The sequence below is a fragment of the Merops nubicus genome, unplaced genomic scaffold (genome assembly GCF_000691845.1).
Source record: "Merops nubicus isolate BGI_N331 unplaced genomic scaffold, ASM69184v1 scaffold22604, whole genome shotgun sequence".
In the NCBI taxonomy this organism is placed as follows: domain Eukaryota; kingdom Metazoa; phylum Chordata; class Aves; order Coraciiformes; family Meropidae; genus Merops; species Merops nubicus.
Window position 1 is genome coordinate 58151 of NW_008604021.1, and position 22722 is coordinate 80872.

Genomic DNA, 22722 nt, shown 5'->3' on the forward strand with positions numbered 1-22722 from the left:
TACTCATTATTCATTTTAAAACAAAAAACTCTGGCTACACCAGGAAGGGAGCCTTGTTCATGCCCTGGGCAATGTTATATGACATGGGAAGTAATTGGATTCAGATGGTATTTTGTGGTAAACTTGTTTTGGCATGTGGTAAACTTTCTTCATTTTGATTAGCACAGTTGTTCTCATGCTTTTTTCTGAGAGGCAAAATATTTTAATACCAAAGATTAATTGTTTCTCTCTTATCTAGTTATTGCAGGTGCTGGATGATTTACTGCTGTTTTTTCCTCTTGCCTGACAGTGATGTCTAAAATACTATACATGTTTTGAGTTGGCTTTTTTTTTAAAGATGAACCATTTGCTATGCTCCATAATCTTTTCATGACAATCACCTAAGAAATGTAAAGGTTTTTTTGTAGAACTATTTATTAAATCACTTAAACAGATCATTTTAAACCTACATGAATTAGTATTTTGGGAAACTTGAGCCGCTGACAGCAGCTGATAGCATACTAATTCCTGCTTTGCTACTCTTGCTTCTCAAGTGTGTTGATGTCTGGAAATCTGCTAGTAGAGCTGGTGGCCATTGTCAACTCTGAGGGTCTGAGAAGTGTGTTGGAGTGTGTACTAGCTTAATAGTCAGGAGAAGGAGAACAGTGCTGTGGGTCAGACCTGTCTCTGCTGTTATAAAACCAATAGAGGCACTATGATGTGGGGCAGGCAGTGAACCTTTTCTCTTAGAACAGTAAGCTGGGTCTCAGGAGACTTGGATTTAAATAATAATTCAGTCCTAAGTGTTGTATGTAGTTTACAGCATATAATTTGATCCATCCTATGTGTTGTTTTAAATAAAGTAGAGATGCTGCCTAATGGTATTGCCCTGAAGATAATATCGGTTAATGGTAATGGAGAGCTTCAGCACAAGTGTGTTGTGAATTATTTTTGTTAACTCAGTGAATAGATTAATGTGTCTGAGAATGTGGGATGTCACTTAGGATCTGCAGTTAGTTTGAGAAATATACATGTTCTGGAGATTAAAGGAAAGGAAAATAAAACTACTGAATCTTCAATCACAACTACAATTTCCTAATTGTCCTGTTTTAGATTGCTCTGTAAATTAACCTATAATCTTCTACTTGTGATCACCCAATACTTCTTTGTATGTTTGTCATCCTCTCCTCTTCCAAAATATATGAAGGGAAGAATCAGGTGCTTTTGCCTTTTTATTCAATATCTTCACAGATTTGTTATTGTGGGATGATTACTTAATTGTACATGGATTATTGTAGAGCAAGAAAAATAAAATCACATAAAAATACTCAGAAGGCAGAATGTCCTCTGTAGTAATAGCTTTGTGATTCAAAACCACTTTAAACAAGAGGTGCCTTCAAAAATCCATCTATGCTTAGCCCCATATGCATCAAAAATCATCAGTAATTTGTGGGCCAAAAAACCCCCCCTGCAGGTAATAGACTCAGTTCCATGTATTTTTTTTCCCTTTTCCCCTCAGAGTATCAGTTTTCTGTTCCTCCTAACTGCTGATAACTATAGGGCCTCTTACACAAGCAAGCTTTACCTTCCCTAGTATCTCACTGACTTTGCCCTTTACCAGAGAGATGAGCTTTGCAGGAGCTTCGCTTTAACCTCCCTGAGCAACCTATGCTGTGAGTTCAGTTAAAAAACCAAAGATTTAGAGGAGTAAGGCAGGAGTTCTTTTTGCAGTATCTGTCATATCTCAGAGCAAATAACGGATCCTAATGTGGAAATGGCACGTGAATGATGACATGGAAGTCAAGGCTCAGCATTCAGAGAAGGTTAGGAGATGCATTTTTTGTCCAATTTCTCTTCATAGCAAATTCCGTTCTGTACATGTCAATTGGGATATATTGTGAGGCTTTGGGATATACTGCAAATACTTTGTTCCTTTGATGTAGGAGCAGGGCCCTGGTTTGGTGCAAGGCCTGAACTAGCATCTTAGAGATGTTTGGGCTTTATTTTTTTGAGGCTTCCTTTACAAAGCAATGGACTAGAGGCTGATTTTATTTTCTGAAATGAAGCATGAGGTTGTCATTTAAAGAAGACCTGGTTCCATAAACACTTTACCCTAGCTAACCAGTGCAGTAATGGAGACCTTTAGTATTCTTTATTTACTACCATATCTAAAATATTCACTCACAGAAGTTGGTTTTCTTTGAAAAATGAGTACCTACTATCATAACAAAGTGCATACTTCTAGTGCAGAGGAGTTTTTTTAGCTAATCCATCAGTTTGACCTTCAGGCACAATTACTTCAGCAGGACTTTCAACACTACAACACTGATTCAGTGGAATGGCTTGTTCTCAAGACGGGTGGGATTGGTTTGCAAGTAGACTTCTTGGCAATAGCTGGGACTAACACCAGAATTACACTTCACAGCAGTTTATTTTATGGTCTATCCAATAGATTTGCTTACCGTTATATAAGACTTAGTCTTAGTGTCTTATTAGAAATAGTTAAAGGCTGAACCCCTTAGTAACGAAAGTGTTAAGATATTATAAAGCGCTCTGTTTAGGACAAATAAGCCTCTCTGTGGTAAGATGCAGAATCTCTTCATGTGCATTCCTCTCTTGGCTGCAAAAAAAAGTAGGCATCAGAAGCTTTAATAACTCCCAGAAAAGACAGCCACGGCTTATGAATTGAAGCAGGCCAGGAAAATACTCTTCACATATGTTCCTTGTTATAACTCAATCTACCAGATTGTAGGCCCTGTGCTCACCTTATGTTATTGGACCTAATAAGAAGTTGTAATAGTTAATGACATAAACCAAGTGAGAGCACACAACAGATTATAAACTCACTGTCCCTCTTCATTTAACATGGAGTTAACCTCCAAAGAGCTCTACTGTATATGGAAAAGCCAGTTTGTTAAAATATTCTTCATGGAATTAGGAGGGGAAAAAGTGTATTTCTCTTTCAAAAAATGTGCTGCTCGCTTGTCATTCACTACAGTCTGGGAGAGCACAGAAGATGGCAACAATTTGCTAATATGCTATGCTATTTGTACAATACAGATGATATGGTATCATCATTCCATTACCTGCAGTGATGGAATAGGATTAAAAAACAAAGGAGGATGGGGGAAATAGTGCTAAAGCACCATAGTTGGGAATCAGGAGTTCCTGACTTTCCAGTCCTATGATCAGATGAAGCCATCAATTTTATTTTTTTTTTTGTACAATAAATTGCAAATGCAAAGCTGTGAAAGTTCCCTGAAAAGCTTTGTAAATACCATTTTACTAAACACTGGCATGTCTTGCCTGTTCTTAATTCTTTCATCATTGCAGGAGGAAATGGTAACAATTTCTGTATTAGACCTGCCTAATACTTTGCAATATAAAAGAGACTCGTGACCTGTGCCATGAGAAGCTTACATACTTCCTTTTCTTGCTGCAGTTGTTTGATATTTGGTAGGGGAAAGTAGCCCTTGAGGCTACAAAGCTATTTTTTGTGTAGCCCATTACAGTCCTTGTGTTTCTGATGAGTTGTGACTGAAAGAAGATTTTTCTTTTTTCTCTTGTTTCCATTAAAAGCTTTGACAGCCAGCCAGAGAGTACCTCTTGGATCCTCTGAGGTATAAGCACTGCTACTGCTGGAACAAATGTAGCAGTGTGTTCCATACTACATCTTGGTTATACTGGAGTTGGCATAAAAATAATAGCAATAATAGATCTGTGCTGTCTCTGATGCCTGGGAAGGTTTAGGATTTGGGAGGAAATGAGGCTGTAACACACTTTCCTTACCAGAACTCGGTGCTCGTCCCAGTGACCTAATTCCCTGCCCTGAAGTGACATCACCTGAGGCTGGAGCCCACCCCAGTTTCTGGAAGAAATACTGAAAGAAGGTGGAACCATCACTCTATTCCATCACTCAAGCATGTTAGTCTGCTCTACTGGTAGCTAATGTAGTTAATCTGTAGGTTATACTGTAGTAGTCTGGGAGACAGGAATGAAGAGTTAAAGACTTGCTGATGAAAATACGGTATATAGGTTTTGGGGAAGATAAGCACTGAAAATCCTTACAAAAATGGTATAATGTTGGTAAAAGTTTAATTCATGTACTCTATGGTACAGCTGTTGATAGGATTGCGTTTTTCTTGCCTTCATGATTCCTGTTATCTTCAGTACACAGGCTGCACAAGTTAAAGCAAGGTTATATAGAGAACATGGAATTTCCAGATTTTTGCATCTGTACGTTAAAGATTCAAGTTTTGTTTAACAGAGTCTCTTTGCAATGGCATTTTTGCTGTGTGAGAGGACTACGTAGGGCTTCTGGTCATATTGCCACTCCCTGTATTAAATATATTGTACCTGTGTTGTCAAGCTTACCACAGTAATTTAAGTGTAATGTTGCAAGCTAGATAATTTGTCTAATGCACAGCGTAAGTCTGAAAACATATGATCCAGGATCTTAATTTCATGATGATATGCTGAGGAATAGAAATTTAAGTGGGAAAATAAATATTTTGACAACCTAAAATAACTGTTTAGGGAGAATGAATAAAACCTGACCCACTAAAGTCCTGTGGAAAATTACGGTTGCTTTCAATGAACTCAGAATTTCAGTCAAGACGCTTCAAAATATTTAAGGTTGTATTAGTTTAAATTGATTAGATTTTTAGTACAAACATGAGAAATGGTCAGCTTAGTTTAAAATTCTAGGATAGGGGCATACAGGAAAAAAAAAATTTATAATGGATTTCATTACTAATTTTAATTAATATGGTTTTGCCTTTAAGTTTTGAATTATCTTTATTCTACATCATGTCATAGGATATTACACACTCTTTATATAAAACATTGCTCTTAGATACACGTTTGGCTGGCTGTGTGCATCCTTCAGCTTACTGAGAGGTATTCTGCTATCTGTAGAACAGTTATCTTTGTGGCCTTGTACTGTAAATTTCTGTTCTTCAGTCAATTTCTGTTGAGATGCTGTTTGTTAAAGATGGGTAAACATTGCCTAACTTACCAGTGGGTAGTAGCAAATTTCTGTCCCTTAGCCCACTGACACCTTTTGCTTCCCCTAGCAAAGCCAGTCACATGTCAATGTTTGACCCCCTTCTCAGTTCTCCATAGAAAGTCTCAAATTCAAAAGGCTAGTAACCACTTCTTCCTTGACCTTCTGTTTTGCTGACTAAAGTTTAAATGAGCATATTAAAAATGAGACCTTAATGTACAAATAGGAAGGTCTTTCCCTTGTACCTATGTATGATAGCAACAAACACATAACAAATATGTTCTGTTCACCTTATTGGACCAAAGAAATGAGAAATAACCCTTTAAAGACATGTAAGTCTCTTAAATCTAATTTCTGGGTAATTAAAACCAGTGTAAAAATTAATAAACTCTTTTTCTATAGTATCTCTGTGCTCCTAGGTCACTGTGTGTAAAGATTCCAGATAAACTGAGAATATGCTGCTGTAATCAGCATAAGAGATGCAAGATTTTTTTTATAAGGAGGTTATAGCTTTTCATTAGACTAACTGATGTTACTTAAAAAAAAATTAGACACACTTGCCTGCACAGCACCCTTTTGGGTTTCCAATCTGTTGGTGTATTTATTGTCCTTGCCTTGATTTGAAAGTTTTGGTGAATCTTGCATAAATGTTGTAGCCCTTACAGGTGAGCTAGGTTGCCTTTTTTGGGCTAACACCTTGCTATGTAGCTTTTGGTTACCCTGCTTGTTGCATTAGCCTTTGGTGAACATAGACAAGCTGTACTCTGGTGGCCTTGGTGCACTTTGCTTCCTTTACCAGCATTCAGATGTGTCCTAGAGTCTAGATTTTGTGTTTCAAAAGAACAAAAAAAAAAAAAAAAAAAGTTGATTTAAGTACTGATGCTACTAAACCAAACTTTGGTCTAGTGAAGAATTCCTCAGGTCAGTTGCAGCTAAATAGATGTTTTTCAATTCTTGCTTTTTCTTCAACAGAACTTTATGAAAGAATTATATAAGACTAAGAGCTTGTTCATGTATTTCTTTTCTTGGCTATAGTTAAGAGAGTATTTAATCTTGGATTCTGTCCTGTGTTCAGTGAAACATTTTGGTTAATATATATGGGAAAAGATGTTTCATTTTGAGAATCAAGGCTATTGCTCAATAAAGTGTCTTATTGTCTTAAGTGGTTGTGCTATTTGTAGAGAATGTTTCTGAAATATTGGAAGAAATACGGAAATGGGATTATTGTGCTGTAAAAAGGAAAGAGTACATGAGCATTTGTCTGCTTAATCAGCCCTATCATTAAAACAGCTATGTCAGCATCCTTTTGTACTTGCTCCTTGGCTACAGCACTAGAGTAGGACATGCAGGATTTTCTCAGCTTTAGTAGCTGACCTTTAAAGCTATTAGAGTCACAGGTTTTAAAACTGGGACATGGACAGCCAGAGAAATATTCTAATAATCTGTGCACCCAGGCATATATATGAAAAGTCTATTTACCAACCATGAGACCATCTCTAAAGTTCTAATTTATAAAATTGTGTGGTGCTTGAGAAATGCTGTTGTAATGGAAGGATATTTCACTGCTGAATAGGTTTGAATGGGACCTGAGCAAGCTGTTCAGTGAGGAGTTCAGGGAAAGGAGAATGCTATGAAGGCCTTCACTCTCACCCCTCTTTCCAGAGCCAGGGAGAAGTCTGGAATCTTGGAGGGCAAATTAAAAAACAAAAACAAAACAAAAAACCAACCACACTCCAAAAAAGTACCAACAAAACGTCATTTGTGAAACCTAATGATGGCAGAAGAGACTGTAGGGAACAGAACCATCCTTACAGGAATGGTTGTGTTTCTCTGGTAAATCTATTAGGATCCTTACAGGACATCAGATGGGAACACATGTAATATCCAGTGCAGCTTTGTGTAGGACCTGTGTCCCCCAGTTTTCAGTGGGTTTGGGACATAACAAGTTAAAGTGGATACTGCCTGTAGTTAAGCTTCACCTCAGGAGCGATGAGACTACTCACCCTCTTGATCGTTAGTAGAGGGGGAAGCAGAAAGCAGAGAACCAATTGTTGAATAATTCTTGCCACTTATCTTTGGTGATTGCTTTTAAAAAGAAATGTTCTTTATAATGAAATTGTTACACAGCATTATAAGAAGTTCCTCTTGTGCTAGAGACAGACTGATGTGCACTAGACTAATAATGAATTGCATGTGAAAAATACTGCTTATGTGTTTGAAGCTTTGCCCCTGTAAATGCCCACTTCTGAGGTGTAGCAAATCTTATCTGGAATAGATGTAATAATCATTAATCTGTTTTTAGGGACCACAAACTGAAAACTTATGAAATGGCAATTGATAGGGAAATTGCTGATTATTGATACATTTTTCCATAGTTAGAGTTGAACTTTTTATTTGGTTTACTAAAATAAACAATGTAGGAGATAAATACCTATTAGAACTGTGAATTGAAGCTTTTAAACGTGCTGGAATTTAACAAGGCATAGAAAAATGCCACATGTGGTAATTACTGTAAGTTATGAATGTTATTTAAAAAAAAAAAAAGGGACTAGGCAAACTTGACAGAAAATCATTAACTATGAGAATGGTTTCAATATGTGCCAAGGACATGTTTGATTCACAAAGGGAAGATCCTGACCTGCTTGAGCTACATGGCTTTTCCAGCTGTTTAATCTTCACTTATGAAAATTAAAAGTTCGGGTTTTCTATATTAAGTATTTTGGGTTACTTTACATTGCTACTTTGATGTTAAAGGCTATCTGGCAAGAGGCCTTGAACGGTTTTGAACCCCAGCACTATGAACGACTAAAGACTATGACTGAGCATGAGCGAAAGTATTCTCGTGCTTGACTTGTCCACTAATGTCATCTCATAGAAAAGACACCACAAGCTTGGGAGTTAGCAGTGTTTATTCAGATGTAAATTCCAGTTGGTACAGCCTGTCTTTCTCAATTCTCAGTGGGTTTAAAATGTGCTGTCTGTATTAACCACAGAGTCAAAAAGTGGGAGTGTGTTGTCACAGTGGCTCTGCTCACACAGTTCAGCTCATGAAGGAGGTATAGTTTTGATTGCTGTGTCATATCAGGGACCAGTTCAGCTTTGCTGTCTACAAGAATACTAGATTTATTTTTTTTTTCTTTAAAAAAGGAAGGTCAGTCTGGGTAGAGCAGTAATGAATAGAATAATGAGCAGTGGCCTGACTTCTCACTATGAAAACTGAGAGGGCTGCAACTCCTTTGGCCTCTAGGTAAACTGTCTCCAAAACTATTTGGCTATCTAGTATGAAAATAAGTGAATAGATACTGTTAAATGAAGATGCTATTCTTAAAATGATAAGTAATTTTCATTCTGGAGTAAATAAGTTTTGCTGACTACCCAAGCAGGAATTGTGATTAGTAAGCTGCATTAGCTGCTTAAGCAGATAAAAATCTCAAGAGCTAATGATCTTGTTTTCATACAGATAGGGCTAATAAGAAAATCAAAGGAAGATAAACCCTGAGAAAGTGATGTAACACAGAGAGCAAGTTATGTCATGTTGAAACTAAAGTCTGAATAAACTGTTATCAGACTTTCCTGTGAACGAAACAGGGAGAAGAACCTATACATTGAGACACCCCAAGCTCCATACCTGTAACATGCTGGAGAGAGACCTGACTGGTTTTGGCAAAGAGAGTGTAATGGCTCTTTTTTCATTCCCTGCATAAAGAAAGCAGTGCTTTTTTCTCTCTCTTGGAGGCTGTCTTAGAGATGGCAGGGGCCAAACACCACCATTGACAGCAGGTGGGGTTTTGGATCTCTAGTTGCAACAAACAAGAGACTTCTCTTGGTTGGGTTCTCTTTAGTCTGAATCTAATATACCAAACTCCAGTTAAGTAATTTTTTCTCTCTTAGACTGATAAATTAGAGGTAAATTGTTTTCAATATTTATCACTACTAAATTCTATGAAACCAAAAAAGGTTTCCCAGGATCGTCTAGTTTAACCTCAACTAGTAAACAAAGTCTCCACACTCTTATTCAGAAATCTATGCTCATTATTCATCTGATCTCAATATCTTTTTCCAGAGTTATATCCCAGACACTTATTTGTCAGTGTAGCAAATACATTTCTCTTCTGTTAGTAACCTTCTTCTCATTGACAAATTTGCACTTTCATTTTAAGATTCATAATAAAAGCATCTGGGTTATACAGAACACTAAGGTGGGTGGCGATAGAAGTAACCACAAGTAATGTAATGTAACCTAGAAATTTCTTCTCTTGTAAATGAAACTCATATTCTGATCCACAATCGATGTGATTTTGAAAAGCGTATTAATGAGGAATTTATGAAATAGAGGTTATTTTCTTTCATAAAAAATAAGTATGTCATGCTGTTGTTTTCTGTGTTTATGATATGTAGCTGGGAAAGTCCCATTATTATTCCAGTGGGAGTCAATTGTCATGTAGGATTGATTTATTTTTTTTTTAATTGCTAAACACTGTTTTGCTCTTGAATAGAGTTAGGATCTTATTTCTCCATTTTAACTAGTTTGCACTATTTGGCTAAACATAGGAAGGATTAGTCTTTTCCTTCTTAGTATTTATTTATCAGTTATCTTTTTGGAATTGTTCAGAAATACGTGATAGAATTTTTATTTCAGTATATCTTTTTAGTGGATTTATGGTTTGATTTTGGTGGTCAGTTGAATGCACTTTAAGCTATGTCATCAGCAAATATTGTGTAGGTTTCTTCCATAAATGTGAATATATTAAGTGCTGGACTGCCAGTGTACAACTTGAAACAGAATTTGGATACTTTAATTTTGATGGGAAAACCCTCTATCTCCAGATTTTACCCTTTTTATATATTAATGTCTTATTTTTAAAGTACTGTATGTAATTATACTGTGAGGCATTTTGTCTTACTGTGGTTATACAGGTTGTTGAAAAATTGTGCAGGAACAAAAAACTGAGTGATGAAGTACAGTAGATATGCATGAATTATCCTCCTTCTTTCTTAGATATTTGGGCAATTGGCTGCATATTTGCTGAACTATTGACTTCAGAACCTATATTTCACTGTCGTCAGGAGGACATCAAAACAAGTAATCCTTTTCATCATGATCAGCTAGATCGCATTTTCAGTGTAATGGGATTCCCTGCAGGTAATTTATTTTCATTAAAGCATTAGGTGTTTCATTTTTTTCTAAAGGAAATGACTAGTTGTTTGTACAGCTATGAAGAAGCTGTCAGTTTGATGGATTTGGAAGTGCTGACAACTATGGAACAATAGCACTGGCCAACATGCAGAAAGTCAAACTGATGTAGTTATTTCTTCGGGTGTATTACTTAACCTACACTTTCAGAACTGTAAATGTTTCTTCTTTCCCTCCCTAAAGATAAAGATTGGGAAGACATAAGGAAGATGCCAGAATATCCAACTCTTCAGAAAGACTTTAGGAGAACAACGTAAGTGATAATGCAGCAACACTTCATTAAATATAGCAGATAGGCAGAAATTGGCTTCTATCCTATAACTTTTTGGGAAGGGGATTTTGGAGTGTTTGGGTTCTAACGCTGTGACGAGTGTCTTATTTGAATTGGCTGTTTCATTTGAATGGTGTTCTCTCCCTCAGCTACTTGTTAAAAGCATCAACTGAGTGGCCTCCTCATTTCTCTAGAAGGGGTTGTCATAACTGCCATTTTCATCTATGGCAGGGAGACACAGATGAGCTTGTTTACACAGTTTGTGTTAGTTGTTCAAGATAACTTCATTCATTCTGTTTGAGAAGAAACAGGGATGCACCTCCCTAGTCCTTTTGACCAGCAGATATGTGGAGGCAGTGAAGTGGTGGACAGACACTTCTGTGGCAGGTAGATGTTCCAACAGGTTGTGATGCAAAGCTTATCTGGGATCTGAGAATTTTCCGTTTCTACTGTTTCCTGGTGCTTTGACTGAATTAGTCAAGCAGTGGTGACATATAAGAGGGTGTAAGGATTAACACACTTTCTGCTGTAAAGCAGAGAGTTTTGGATTCTGTTTCCAGCTTTGCTGTGGATTCATTACATTTGCTTTTGAAAAGATATGAAGCTTATCTGTGCATGACACTCCTTTCTTTTGAAAATGAAAATACAGATAACCTCTGGATTTGTAGATTAAAGGCAAGGCACAGGTCATAGAAATTTGGGGCTTTTCTGAGCTTGGAAACTGAAGATTGTATGGTTTGCTGCAGGTTGGGGCCAGGGAGGTAGAATGGTAAACTAACTCCTCTGCCAAATTGCAACTGGAAACAGCCTAATAGGTTAGCTGTTATGCTGTATGCTTTCTGTGGCAGACCTGCTTTAGAAAACTAGAATGTAAACTTCAAGTTGAGTTTCTCTGTTGTATGCCCGTGTCAACAGCTCATCTATATGCTGTAAAAGTTGCATGTTCTGTGGAAATAATCTGCACACAGTTGATACTACTCCTGTTAACTCCTGTTAGTGAAAAGCATGCTTTATGTGTGCAACTGTTAGATAAACACCTGACAGCAGTTCTGATAGCAGTTCTTTTTACAGTTTACTTATTAAGGGCTGGTAAATGTTTTTGTGATTCCTTGGTACTGTTCCATATTCTTAATATTGTATTATTTCAGAAATGTTTTTATTTGACTGTATTTTTCAGATACGCCAATAGTAGCCTCATAAAATACATGGAGAAACACAAAGTCAAGCCTGACAGCAAAGTTTTTCTTTTGGTAGGTACAACTTGAAAATCACTGTGATGATAGGAATAAAATGTATTTCTAGAGCTAATATCTGTGTCTATTCTTCTATCTCATTCTAATGAACACCAAGGTTAAAGAAAACTATTTATTGCTAACAGGCCATTTTTGAAACATGTTTTCTTCATATACATTCATGCTGAGAGTGTGGTTAAACTGCTGGTTTTGAAGTTCCGAAGGTCTTACCTAATTAGTATCTTCAAGGCACTTGTATATATACAGCCTTACCCTTAGGTCTGCTGTGCAAATAGGATAGTGAGTATTACATATCCCTTGATTCCATGTTGTTTCAGAGAGGTAAAGATCTCCCAAGAACTAAAAGAGTTTTGTGAAGAAAGGGAAGAGGAAAGAAGAAATAATTTCCTTTAGTAATTTTTCTTTTTTTCTCTTCTTTTTCTTTCCTCTCATAATAGTCCACTTCTGTTCTGTGGGTTATTCCAAACAATATCTCTAAACATGTGTTTGCTGGTTACCTAGTTGAGTCATTCACTGTAGGTGAATACAGAGTAGTTGCTCTGTCTAATAGAGCATTATTTCTGGATGCTTCTGTGATTACGTAGTGCTTTCTAAATTTAGGAATGAAGTTCTAAGTGACTTTGCTAGAACTGTGAGCAGAGAGTCTCTGTAATGAAGCAGTTATTGTAGCTTGAGTTCTAGTGGTCTGATTTCATCACTAGTTACAGATCCAGCATACCAATCTTCTCTCTAGGTCCTGGCAAATATTTGCTCTTTGTCTTGTTAGTAGCTGCTGGAGGATGACACAAAGCTGTGGAAACAGAATAGGTTGGTCCCAAGTGGGTGGTAGGGAACTATTCTCATAAGTAATGTGGGAGTTCAAGAAAAAATAATCAAAATTTCTTAAACTCAACTTACTGGGCACACGTTGGAATCATCTAGAGAAAGAATATAATGGAAAAGATGACAGCTGTAAGAGACAATGTTAGTTAGCACTAACTAACAATGAGTTTTCCCCATGTTTTCATGCTAAAGGTGGAAGCCACCAAAAAGTTTGATAGAAAGGCAAAGAAACAAATGGGTTGATGTGAGCTTATATGGCTAATTCATCAAGGTGAGGTACACTAAGCTGAGAGTCATCTTGCATGGGTAGGCTACTTTTCCAGGAGGAAATATTAACCACATCTCAAAAGAAAGCTTAACTAACCATCTTTTGGCACCCTATGACATATTATACATGTTTATTTATATCTATCTATGTGTGTGTGTGTATATATATGTAAAAATATGTTGATCTCCCAAACCTGTGCCTAGGAATATCAGGGAACGTGGAGAACCTTTTTGAGTCCTCATTGCTGCAGTGAGGAGGTCCATGTACCTAAATTGTCACAGCCATGCTACACCTAAGAGGTTCAGTACCTGCCTTATCTTGTGACAGATCCTAAAAACCAGCAGATCTTGGGAGGAAAGGTGAGCATTGCTCTCCTAAATCAAGAGATCAGAAATGTCTGCTATATGAGCTTGAAGGTACATATATTCTGAAGCAGATTTCCTAAAACTCCTTGTGAATATCCAGAGTAATTATTTTATTTTTTGAGGTAACCTCCATCAAGCAGGCTGACCTCTGAAGACATCAACTTTGAGAAATTAATTCACACAGAATCACAGATGTTAGGGTTTGGGAGGGACCTCTGGAGATCAAGTCCAACCTGCCAGAGAAGGACTATCTAGTCTAGGGCAGGTCACACAGAAACACATCCAGGCAGGTCTTAAAAATCTCCAGGGATGTAGACTCCACAACCTCCCTGGGGAGCCTGTTCCAGTGCTCTGGAACCCTGACAGTAAAGAAGTTCTTCCTCATGTTGAGGTGGAACTTCTTTGCTCCAGCTTGTATCCATTGCCCCTTGTCCTATCACAGGGTACAAGTGAAAACAGGTTGCCCCTTTCTTCTTGCCAGCCAGCCCTCATATATTTATACACATTAATTAGATCCCCCCTTAATCTTCTCCAGACTAAAAAGCCCCAGTGTCTCTCAGCCTCTCCTCATATGGCAGGTGTTCCTGTCCCCCAGTTATCCTTGTAGCCTTTCACTGGACTCTCTTGAGTAGATCTCTGTCTCTCTTGAAATGGGGAGCTCAGAACTGGACACAATACTCCAGGTGAGGTATCACCAGGGCAGAGCAAAGGGGGAGCAGGACTTCCCTTCTTCTGCTGGACACACTTTTCTTGATGCACCCCCAGACACTATTGGCCCTCCTGGCCACAAGGGCACACTGCTGTCCCATGGCTCCAAGGTCCCCCTCCTTGGGGCTGCTCTCCAGCAGATCTCCTCCTAACCTGTACTGGTACATTTTATTACTCCTGCCCAGGTGCAGGACTCTGCACTTATTCTTGTTGGACCTCATTAGGTTCCTCTTGGCCCAGCTCTCCAGTCTGTCCAAATCTTGTTGAGTGGCTGCACAACCTCCAGCTGTATCAGCCAAACCTCCCAGTTTCGTGTCATCAGCAAACTTGCTGAGCAGACACTCTATAGCATCATCTAGGTCGTTAAAGAAGATGTTGAACAGGGCTGGACCCAGTCCTGATCCCTGGGGGACTCCACTAGTTACACCTCTCCAGCTGGACTTTGCACCATTGAGCACTGCTCTTTGGGCTCTGTTGTGTAGCCAGTTCAACCCACCTCACTGCCTCTATCCACTGTTCCTCTATCTCATATTTTCTAAGCTTGCTAGAAAATACTGGTCAAGGCTTCGTGCTAATGCCACAGTAAGTGTGGCACACAGAGAAAACATGGCACCAAGTAAACCAGTTCAGGACAGCAAGTGACTCTTGACAAATAGGAGGATATTGTGTCACTTTGCTGATTGACACTGAATAGTAATATCTATGAAGGGCAGAATGTTTCTTTCCATCCAGGAAGAGGCATCTGTTCTTGCTGTCCTGGAAGTTACAAGCCTTAGTATTTATAACTGTTGTGTCAAGCCAGTAGAGCCTGACAGCAAGCAATCTTTAGAGCTGCTGTATGAGATTGTTGATGATGTCCAGTCTCACAGGCTTTATATATTGTGTTAGCAGCTACTCCCCTGAAAACAAATTATGTCCAGACATTTTTTTTATTCACTTTCCTGAAAAGCAACAGAAGCTACAGAAAACTAGACTTTGTCAAAGAAAGTTGATTCACAGTAGCATCACTGATAGGCAGGATATCTCACTAGACTTTGTTGTGTGTGGTGTCACCTGGAATTGGCAAACTGATATATGCTCAGGGCTGGAGAGGTTTACTAAGGGAATGAACAGATCATTCAAAAGGCACAAGATATCTTCTGCTGTGGTACATTAGCCTTATCTTTGAATGACAAAGAATACAGGTCATGTTTGTAGGCAGCTTGTGATGATGGTGCTGTGTGGCAGAAAACTGGAGGAGCTTTCTCTTCAGTAATACTCCAGCAGCCAGTCCTGAGGAAGAAGTCCAGGGCCCAAAGGCTGATGTCCTGTACTCTTCTGTCAATGATGGCATCTGCTACGAAAGACCAGGAAGGTCCTTATACAGAACATGAGTGTTTGTCCCAATGGTCACTGCAGAGGAGCTGGGAAAAGAAATTTGTACCTGTAATGGTGTCACAAGCCATTAAAACTGACAAAAATTTTGCATGTAAGGAGAAGTCATGATTTGAAATAAAGATACTGATACCATAAAATATATATTTATTATATTTATTTATGGCATCACGTGAGGTCACCATGTCGAGAGTCAACAGCATATTGGAAGTTGAATTTAAGATACACAGGAAACAGGGGTAAAGGTTATTTGACAAAACAAACCACAATAAGTAAGTAAGTATGCTGTGCAAACTCTGTGGGTGTGTGCAGTTCGGGACCATCTTGAAGTGTATATTTGGACAAGCAGCAAAAACAATTCAGGAGCTGGTGGCAAATGAACTAATAGGTGGAGAGACAGCCCAAAAGGCTCTTTGTTGTGTTGTCAGTCTGTTGATGTCCACGGCCCATGAAGTATGGGAATAAGGAGAGGTAAGAAGGAAGTGGCAAAAGCACAGAGGTTTTCTGTAAGACCTAATCTACAAAGTAAGGTTAACTACAACTGTTGAGAAAGGAAATGGAGGGCATTATCTTCCTTTATAAGGATGAGTGCTTTTGCTGAGGCTGTTCACCATATATATAGAATATAGAATTGTATTTTTATTTATTGGAACAAAAAGCCTCAAGCACCCACGTGAAAATCACTTTCTTTTGCTGAATATCCAGGGAATTTTTGTCAGAGGCCTTGAAGATAGAGTTAGAACTTAGATGCCATTTGCAGAAGGAATTTCATTTTCATTGTTGACTTGAAATAAAGTATTGTATGAGAGCAGGATACTGTATGATGTAATTTGAGCACCCAAATTGCATTCTGTGAGTTTATGAGAATGTGATAAATAAATATCTATTTAAAATGGTATGTTATCCCTTTAATTCCTGGTTTATACTACTAATATATTGTAATCCTCTTTTATAGCCTGCTGCAGTCAACAGTATTCTGGTTAATAAATTTATTACTGCTTTCCTCCTAGCAAAGAAGAAAGGTTACTAGGAAGGGTCTTCTCCTCATTCTCAATTTCAGTATTCATTAAAGCGGGATTTGGATCAGCTTGAGTGGCAGTGCTCTGACTCTGGAATCTCACCAGTGCCAGAAACAAATATTTATTGTTTCTATCCCTAAAGTGACCACACTACAGAGAGTGCTGGTCATGTTCAGTCTCTTCTGACACTCTTTTCCTGTTGTGTCAGCAGTACAGAACAGTATAAAAGCTATGTGTGTGCCACAAAAAAATGCCCTTATTTAAAAACAATAGTTTATGACCCTGTAATAGCTGAATTTAGTGTTGCTTTAACACAGTGGTTCAGCCTTAGCAATTAATATTGCCTGATACACTTAACTGTGTTTTCCTACTTGAAAAGTGCTTCACAACCATAGTGCTTTGGTGGATGTTCATTCTAGTTCTTGGGAGCCTCACTGAACAAGCAATGCTAGCTTAGGCTTGTCTGCACAAGCCACAAACAATCCACAACACGTAAGTCATAGTTTGAAAAATGATAGTTTGGTAAGCTTTTTGCTATTTTTTGTTATGCTCTGCAGCTTCAGAAGCTTCTTACTATGGACCCTACAAAGAGAATTACCTCAGAGCAGGCTTTGCAGGACCCCTACTTTCAAGAGGATCCTCTGCCTACATCAGAGTATGTATTCATTCCTCTGTGTTCTTCAGGGGTGTCTTCTTTCTGCTAAATACTAGTCCCTGAAATGAGATGACAGCTGGAAAGATCACAGCTATCTACCTATATCCACAGGAAGTAGTGGCTCTAGCATACTCTGTAGGAACCATTAGTGTAGTAATGAAGTGTCTGTACCTACTGATGCCAGAACCAAGTGGTCATGGACAGTAACCCAGTACTGCACTAGCCTTGTGATTTGGAATGTACTCCTAAAGCTGATGTGACCATATTGTTGCAGTATTTAGGGAATTAATCTGTGCTTGTTCTTTTCTGCCTTACGCAGCCTTTGCAGAGCCCCGTTCTCCGTCGCCTGGTTTCACTGTGCTTCTCACTAGGACAGTTCTCTGAACTACAGCCCCTTCTCATGCCTTCTTGCACAGGGTGACAGTATGAGGAGAGAAAAGAGAAGAGGTCAATGCCTGCCTGAAATCCCACAGGTCCCTTGTTCAGAAGGCTTGAGAGTAGTTTTTATATATTTTATTGTCCTGAAAAATTCAAATGATGCGTGCAGTTCCTACCGGCAAACTTTCCTCTTCCAGTTTCTCTTCCCAGTTTACAGAAGCATGGTGGTTCATAGCATTAAGATCTCTAGGAGGTGGGTGCAGGGAGACATCCACCATTGTTTTCATTGCTTCCTCAGCTAGCAGGCAACTCTAAAAGGATGAAACAGCCATTGGAGTGCAAAAGGAGCCTCGCTGAGACTAGCTGGATGGTTTTTTTCTTTCTTCTTTTTCTGTTTGGATAAGCCAAATGCTACATAGCAACTAGATTAGGAACTTTTACACACTTTAAAAATCATGTCAAATTAATTGTATTCTGGATAATGGCACAGAAATTAAGTAACTGATACTGGTTCAAGATCTACCAGTAATTTTCTATTTAGTGTTTATCTGATAATGTCCTTTGTAGAGCTATAGCTCCCCATGGATTACAGGATAACATTATGATAAAGTCTCTGCCATACACATTAAGGAATATTCCAAATCCCATTAGCCAGCTGAATTTAAAAGCCATCTTCTTTTCTGTAAACTAGATCTGAGAAGCTGAATGAGAGTAACTGTGCGGTTGTGATTGGCAAATATACTTAGGCCTGCTGTAAGCCAAGGTAGGCTCATAAGACATTAATGCTCTTTGGATCAGGCCCTTTATTCTGCGAGCCATGCATGTTCCAACTAGGTGTTGTGGAACCTCTGACACTCTGTTCATTTTGCCACCTGGATCAATAAGTGGTCGTTCTGGCATTTGGGCGTGCTCAACCATGCTGTGATTTCTAAATGATGGCCTCATGCCAATAGCAAAGAAATCTGACATGTTCAGCACCTAGCTGCTGCTATCTGAAGTACTCACAGTGCCACTCATGGAAACAGGACTCATGAAATATAAGGAATTAAATTGTGTTATATTAACTTGGTTTTAATAGAGCATTAAGTAAATGTATGTCATATGTACATGTTTGTGGACTATTTATTGTTTACTGCATTTCAGTGTATTTGCTGGCTGTCAGATTCCATATCCTAAAAGAGAATTCCTCAATGAAGATGAACCTGAAGAGAAAGGGGATAAGGTATGATGAACTCCTTTTATTTTAAGTGTGCAATAAGAAAGAGTCATGGTGCTACCAAATGAAAATTAATGAAACATGAAGAATCACACAGAATCACAGAATGTTAGGGGTTGGAAGGGACCCCCAGAGATCATCGAGTCCAACCCCCCTGCCAGAGCAGGACCATCTAGTCTAGGGCAGGTCACACAGGAACGCATCCAGACGGGTCTTAAAGATCTCCAAGGAAGGAGACTCCACAACCTCTCTGGGGAGCCTGTTCCAGTTAACTAAAAAATTAGACAAAGCTCTCTTTAAACTGCTTCCTAGACAGATGAAAAGTATGAGATGTCTTCGGGTTGTCTCAGGTGGTATCAGCACAGTTTGCCCTGACCTTTGGGACATTAGCTGGATGGATTGTTCTGTCAGCAGTAGCCTGCTTTCAGCTGCCATAACTCCAAGAGGACTTTGCTACCTTCTCCTGCACTGCATGTTGGAAATACATAGTGATCGCACAAAGAGAATGGCATTTCCATTGTATGACTGGCAGACATCCAGCCATTTGAAAGTAGATGGCTGTCAGGGTCTCAAATAAATAGTGGCAGCCTGCTTCTGGCACTATATCAGAACATTTCATCCATCTGCACACAGTTTCCTGATGGTGTTTTAAGGGCTCTCAGACAAAGGAGCATAAACAGTTCTGGTAGCAACAATCTGCTTTGAGTACTCTTTTTGAGTACTCTTTTCCATAGCACTGACATGGGCAAGAACTTGTTTGTGTGCATAGTAAATTTTGGTCTGTTTGCAACATAATCTGACCTGCATTGTGCGTGTAGCTCAGCTCTGCTACGTGACTGCAGTGGTTGTCCCATCGTGCTGTGAAGGGTAGGCAATGGTGCTGTAGTGTGTGAAACAGCTTGTTACTTTAGCTTGAAGAAGTGTACAGAGAGATACCAACAGTAATGTATAGCTAGCAAAATGTGACAAGAAGAGCCTTAAACTGTAATTAGCTGGGGGCTACCTGAGAAGGATTGTTACTCTTTTGGAGAAACCATTTGACTATATTGCATATTCTGGTTTTGGATTCTGTGTAGCATGAGAAACTAGCTGAGTTTAAAATATCCTGTCACAATACATTTCAGATGGCAAATTTATTTTCAGAACAGATATGATATACTCTTCTGTAGGAAGAACAAGTCGTAACATCCTAGATTTTTGTGTCCAGGTAGTTCTTTCAAAAAGAGGAGACAGACACCTAAAAATACAGTGGCAGTAAGGATACTGGTTTGATTGTAATTTAGTCACTAGCTTTGCCTCCACTCTCACAGCTTCAAAAAGAACAAACCTTGTGAATTAAAAGTACTCTGGCTTTTGTGAAGTCAGTGTACTTAAAAGTAAATACCTGTCTTTTTCTTGGGAGTGTTGAGGGGTGAAACAATGGCATGTTTATATTCAAAACAGCCATTATATAAATGGTCTTTGAGATTGTTTGTGACAGTCATGTATTTCTGCATGCTCCAATTTAAACTTTTTTCAGACCATTTAGGTAATATAGCTCACACATTACTCATTGACTGTGTTCCTACAGTGTAGAAAATGTGAAGATAAAGGATATTCTGAAAGTTGGTTCTGTGCCATGTTTTGTTTCTTTGTGATATCATTGCAAGTGAAAGGATATTTCCTTTATAGTGTTAGTTTCTGTTGTTTTATTCTGGTTGTTTTGGTGGTGGGTGGTTTGTTTTTTTTTTTTAACTATAAATATCAGTATGGTCCTTTGGGAACCTAGAAGAGTTCTCTGTCTTTGTTTATTTGCAACTTGAATCTGAATTGAAGAACCTTAACAGAATCATCCAGTTCATTGAAACAGTTAATCATTAGACAACAAAGCTAAAATGAGTCTTTGTAAAGCAAACCTGAAAGATTATTTTCTCATTCAAATTCTGTAAGGCAAGTTTCTGCTAGGTTGTTTATAGGTAGGACTGGAATTTCATTTTATTAATTTGTGCCTAGAGAGGTGACCTGTGCTAACTGTAGACCTTTTACAAGTTTATTCATTTAGGAACCACCATAAACTAGACTGCCTTGGGGACAATATTTTTTGCTGGCATAAGCTGGTTTTGTGTGCCAAAGTGGTGCAGCTAGACCCCAGCCCAAGTCTGACAGAGTAGATCTGTCTCAACCCAGGCAGCAGCAGTAGTAACTGCACAGGAGAGGAAGCTCAGACTAGTCAGGTGAATTTTGTGCTAATATCCAAAGCACAAAACATGGGACCTATGACAACCCGTTGTCTTTCATGGTGAGAGTTCCTGCAATACTTGTTTACGCATAACAAAATCGCCATTTTTCCAGCTCTAACAGTAGCAATCACCTCACTTGCATCCAAACACCACTATGAAAACACAAATTTCAGAATTCTAGCACAAATGCCGCCTTAGTTATTGGTGTTTGTGTAAGCAAAGCTCAACCCATTATGTAAAGATAAATTGCTTCTTAACAATTGCTTGGGTTTTTTTTACAAGCTAGCTTGATTAACTTTTTAAATTATCGACATTTAAATCTCCTGGGAAACAGACTCTGACTGAGATGGCATTTGAAGTCTACAAGCAGGAAGATGCATTATTGGTTTTGCTAAATGTAAAATGGAAGTGCAAGCCACCTTCAAGTCCTTGAAGACACAAGGCTTCTTTGTAGTCTTAAATTAACACTTCATTGCAAATTTCATCTGAAGGTATCTTGGGAGACCGTTGTGATGAATGGCATAGGTACAGGTCTTTTATGTCATTTATCTACGGTAACTAAATGCCTTTTGGTGATTGGGGGCATCAAGAATTTTCTGGTAGTGGCAACTGGTTGTTAAGATTTTTGAGACGCTAGTGTATGAGATTTTCATAAAAGGCTGCTATACTAAGCTTTGATAATTGTACAAAGAGATAGTCTAGGAAAAATACACTATTCTACAATGTTTCATACAATGTATTGGGCAGGAGGACAGCAAGGTTTTAATTCAAGCCATGACAGTTGTAGGTTTTTTTCTATGATGAAAAGCGGCATATCTCACATTTGGAGCGAAACTGCTTTTCTCTGCAATTCTCTTACGTGCTTTAGTGCTGTCATGAAGAGGCCATCCCTGGTGCTCAAAAGAAGACAAATGGGTGGTCTTTCCTTGTAACTAACCATGGAGGGCAGAGTTGCACTCTACTGGTTTTCTAACCTTCCCTCTGGTTCCCTAATACTATTTGTAGTCTGTAGCCCTCTGAAGCCAGAAGAGTACAGTGTCTTTTAGTCTTTCGTTCTGTTTCTTAATTTTTCCCCCCTCCCCTCTCATGGCACTTTTCTCTTGGTCTGTCTTCCTGCTAGGTCCCAGTGTCATCTTAATTGTTTAGCTTCTCTTCCTGTGCTAGTATTCTCTATCCCTTGCCAAATTCTTCCTTCAGGTGTTTTCTCCTCTTTTGTCTTCAACTATTTGGTCAATTTTCACTTTTCTGCTATTTTAGTAACATTTTCTGACCCCGTACCTAGAGCACCATGCTGGACCATATTCCAAGTACAGCATTCTTTACCAGGTACTGGAAAGACAGGAGAGCAAAACAGTAATGAAACCTGTTTCTAGTTCTGCCACAGAATTTCCTTGCAACCTGGAAGAAATTATATCATTTCTCTGGCCTTAGTTTGCGTCCCTTTCTGGCAGTAATGCTGCCAGCCTCCTTTGGGTTATTGTAACATGTCATTTGTGAAAGTTTGGAAAGCGGTTTTGATTCTGAGTGAACAAGCCTGTTGTGACACTTAAAATAATTTACTCTGGTTCACCACATCTCCCACTGAGCACTAGTGAAATTTTGGGCAGTTTTGGTTCAGTTCATTAGGTGATTGCTGCTTTATAAATGATTCCTTCCACCCTCCTCTCTGAGCACTTGGCTAGCTGTAGGAAGCCCTAGACTGTCCTTCCAGTCTCAGTCTAGCTTGCTTTGTTAAATACACCCCAAATCCCCAAAAGTGGGGTATCCCTGCAGGGCGTGCAAGAGAACATGTTTCTCCCAACCCGCAGCCTTGCTGTGTTCTGCCATTGTGCGGGCGGGCCTGCCTCCTCCTCCACGGGCACGGTGGTGCGGGGCTTGGCAGCTGCCCTCCCCAGACCATTTCAGGGCAAGTGTGACCGTGTGGTGTCCCTTCTTCCCATAGAATCAGCAGCAGCAGAATCAGCATCAGCAGCAGGCAGCAGCTCAGCAGCAGCCG

At 38.9% G+C, this 22722-nt stretch overlaps 1 protein-coding gene across 1 annotated transcript in view; it reads left to right on the forward strand.

Annotated features, from left to right (window-relative positions):
- LOC103771590 (cyclin-dependent kinase 19) overlaps positions 1–22719 on the forward strand; it is a gene marked incomplete at its 3' end in the record, with an annotated part of 75487 nt that extends 52768 nt beyond the window's left edge. The window contains exons 6-11 of the mRNA XM_008938891.1: positions 9984–10127; positions 10362–10431; positions 11627–11699; positions 16816–16913; positions 18435–18513; positions 22669–22719. Coding sequence (XP_008937139.1) covers positions 9984–10127; positions 10362–10431; positions 11627–11699; positions 16816–16913; positions 18435–18513; positions 22669–22719 — 515 coding nt within the window. The remainder of the gene's footprint in view (positions 1–9983; positions 10128–10361; positions 10432–11626; positions 11700–16815; positions 16914–18434; positions 18514–22668) is intronic.
- Positions 22720–22722: the final 3 nt, after the last annotated feature.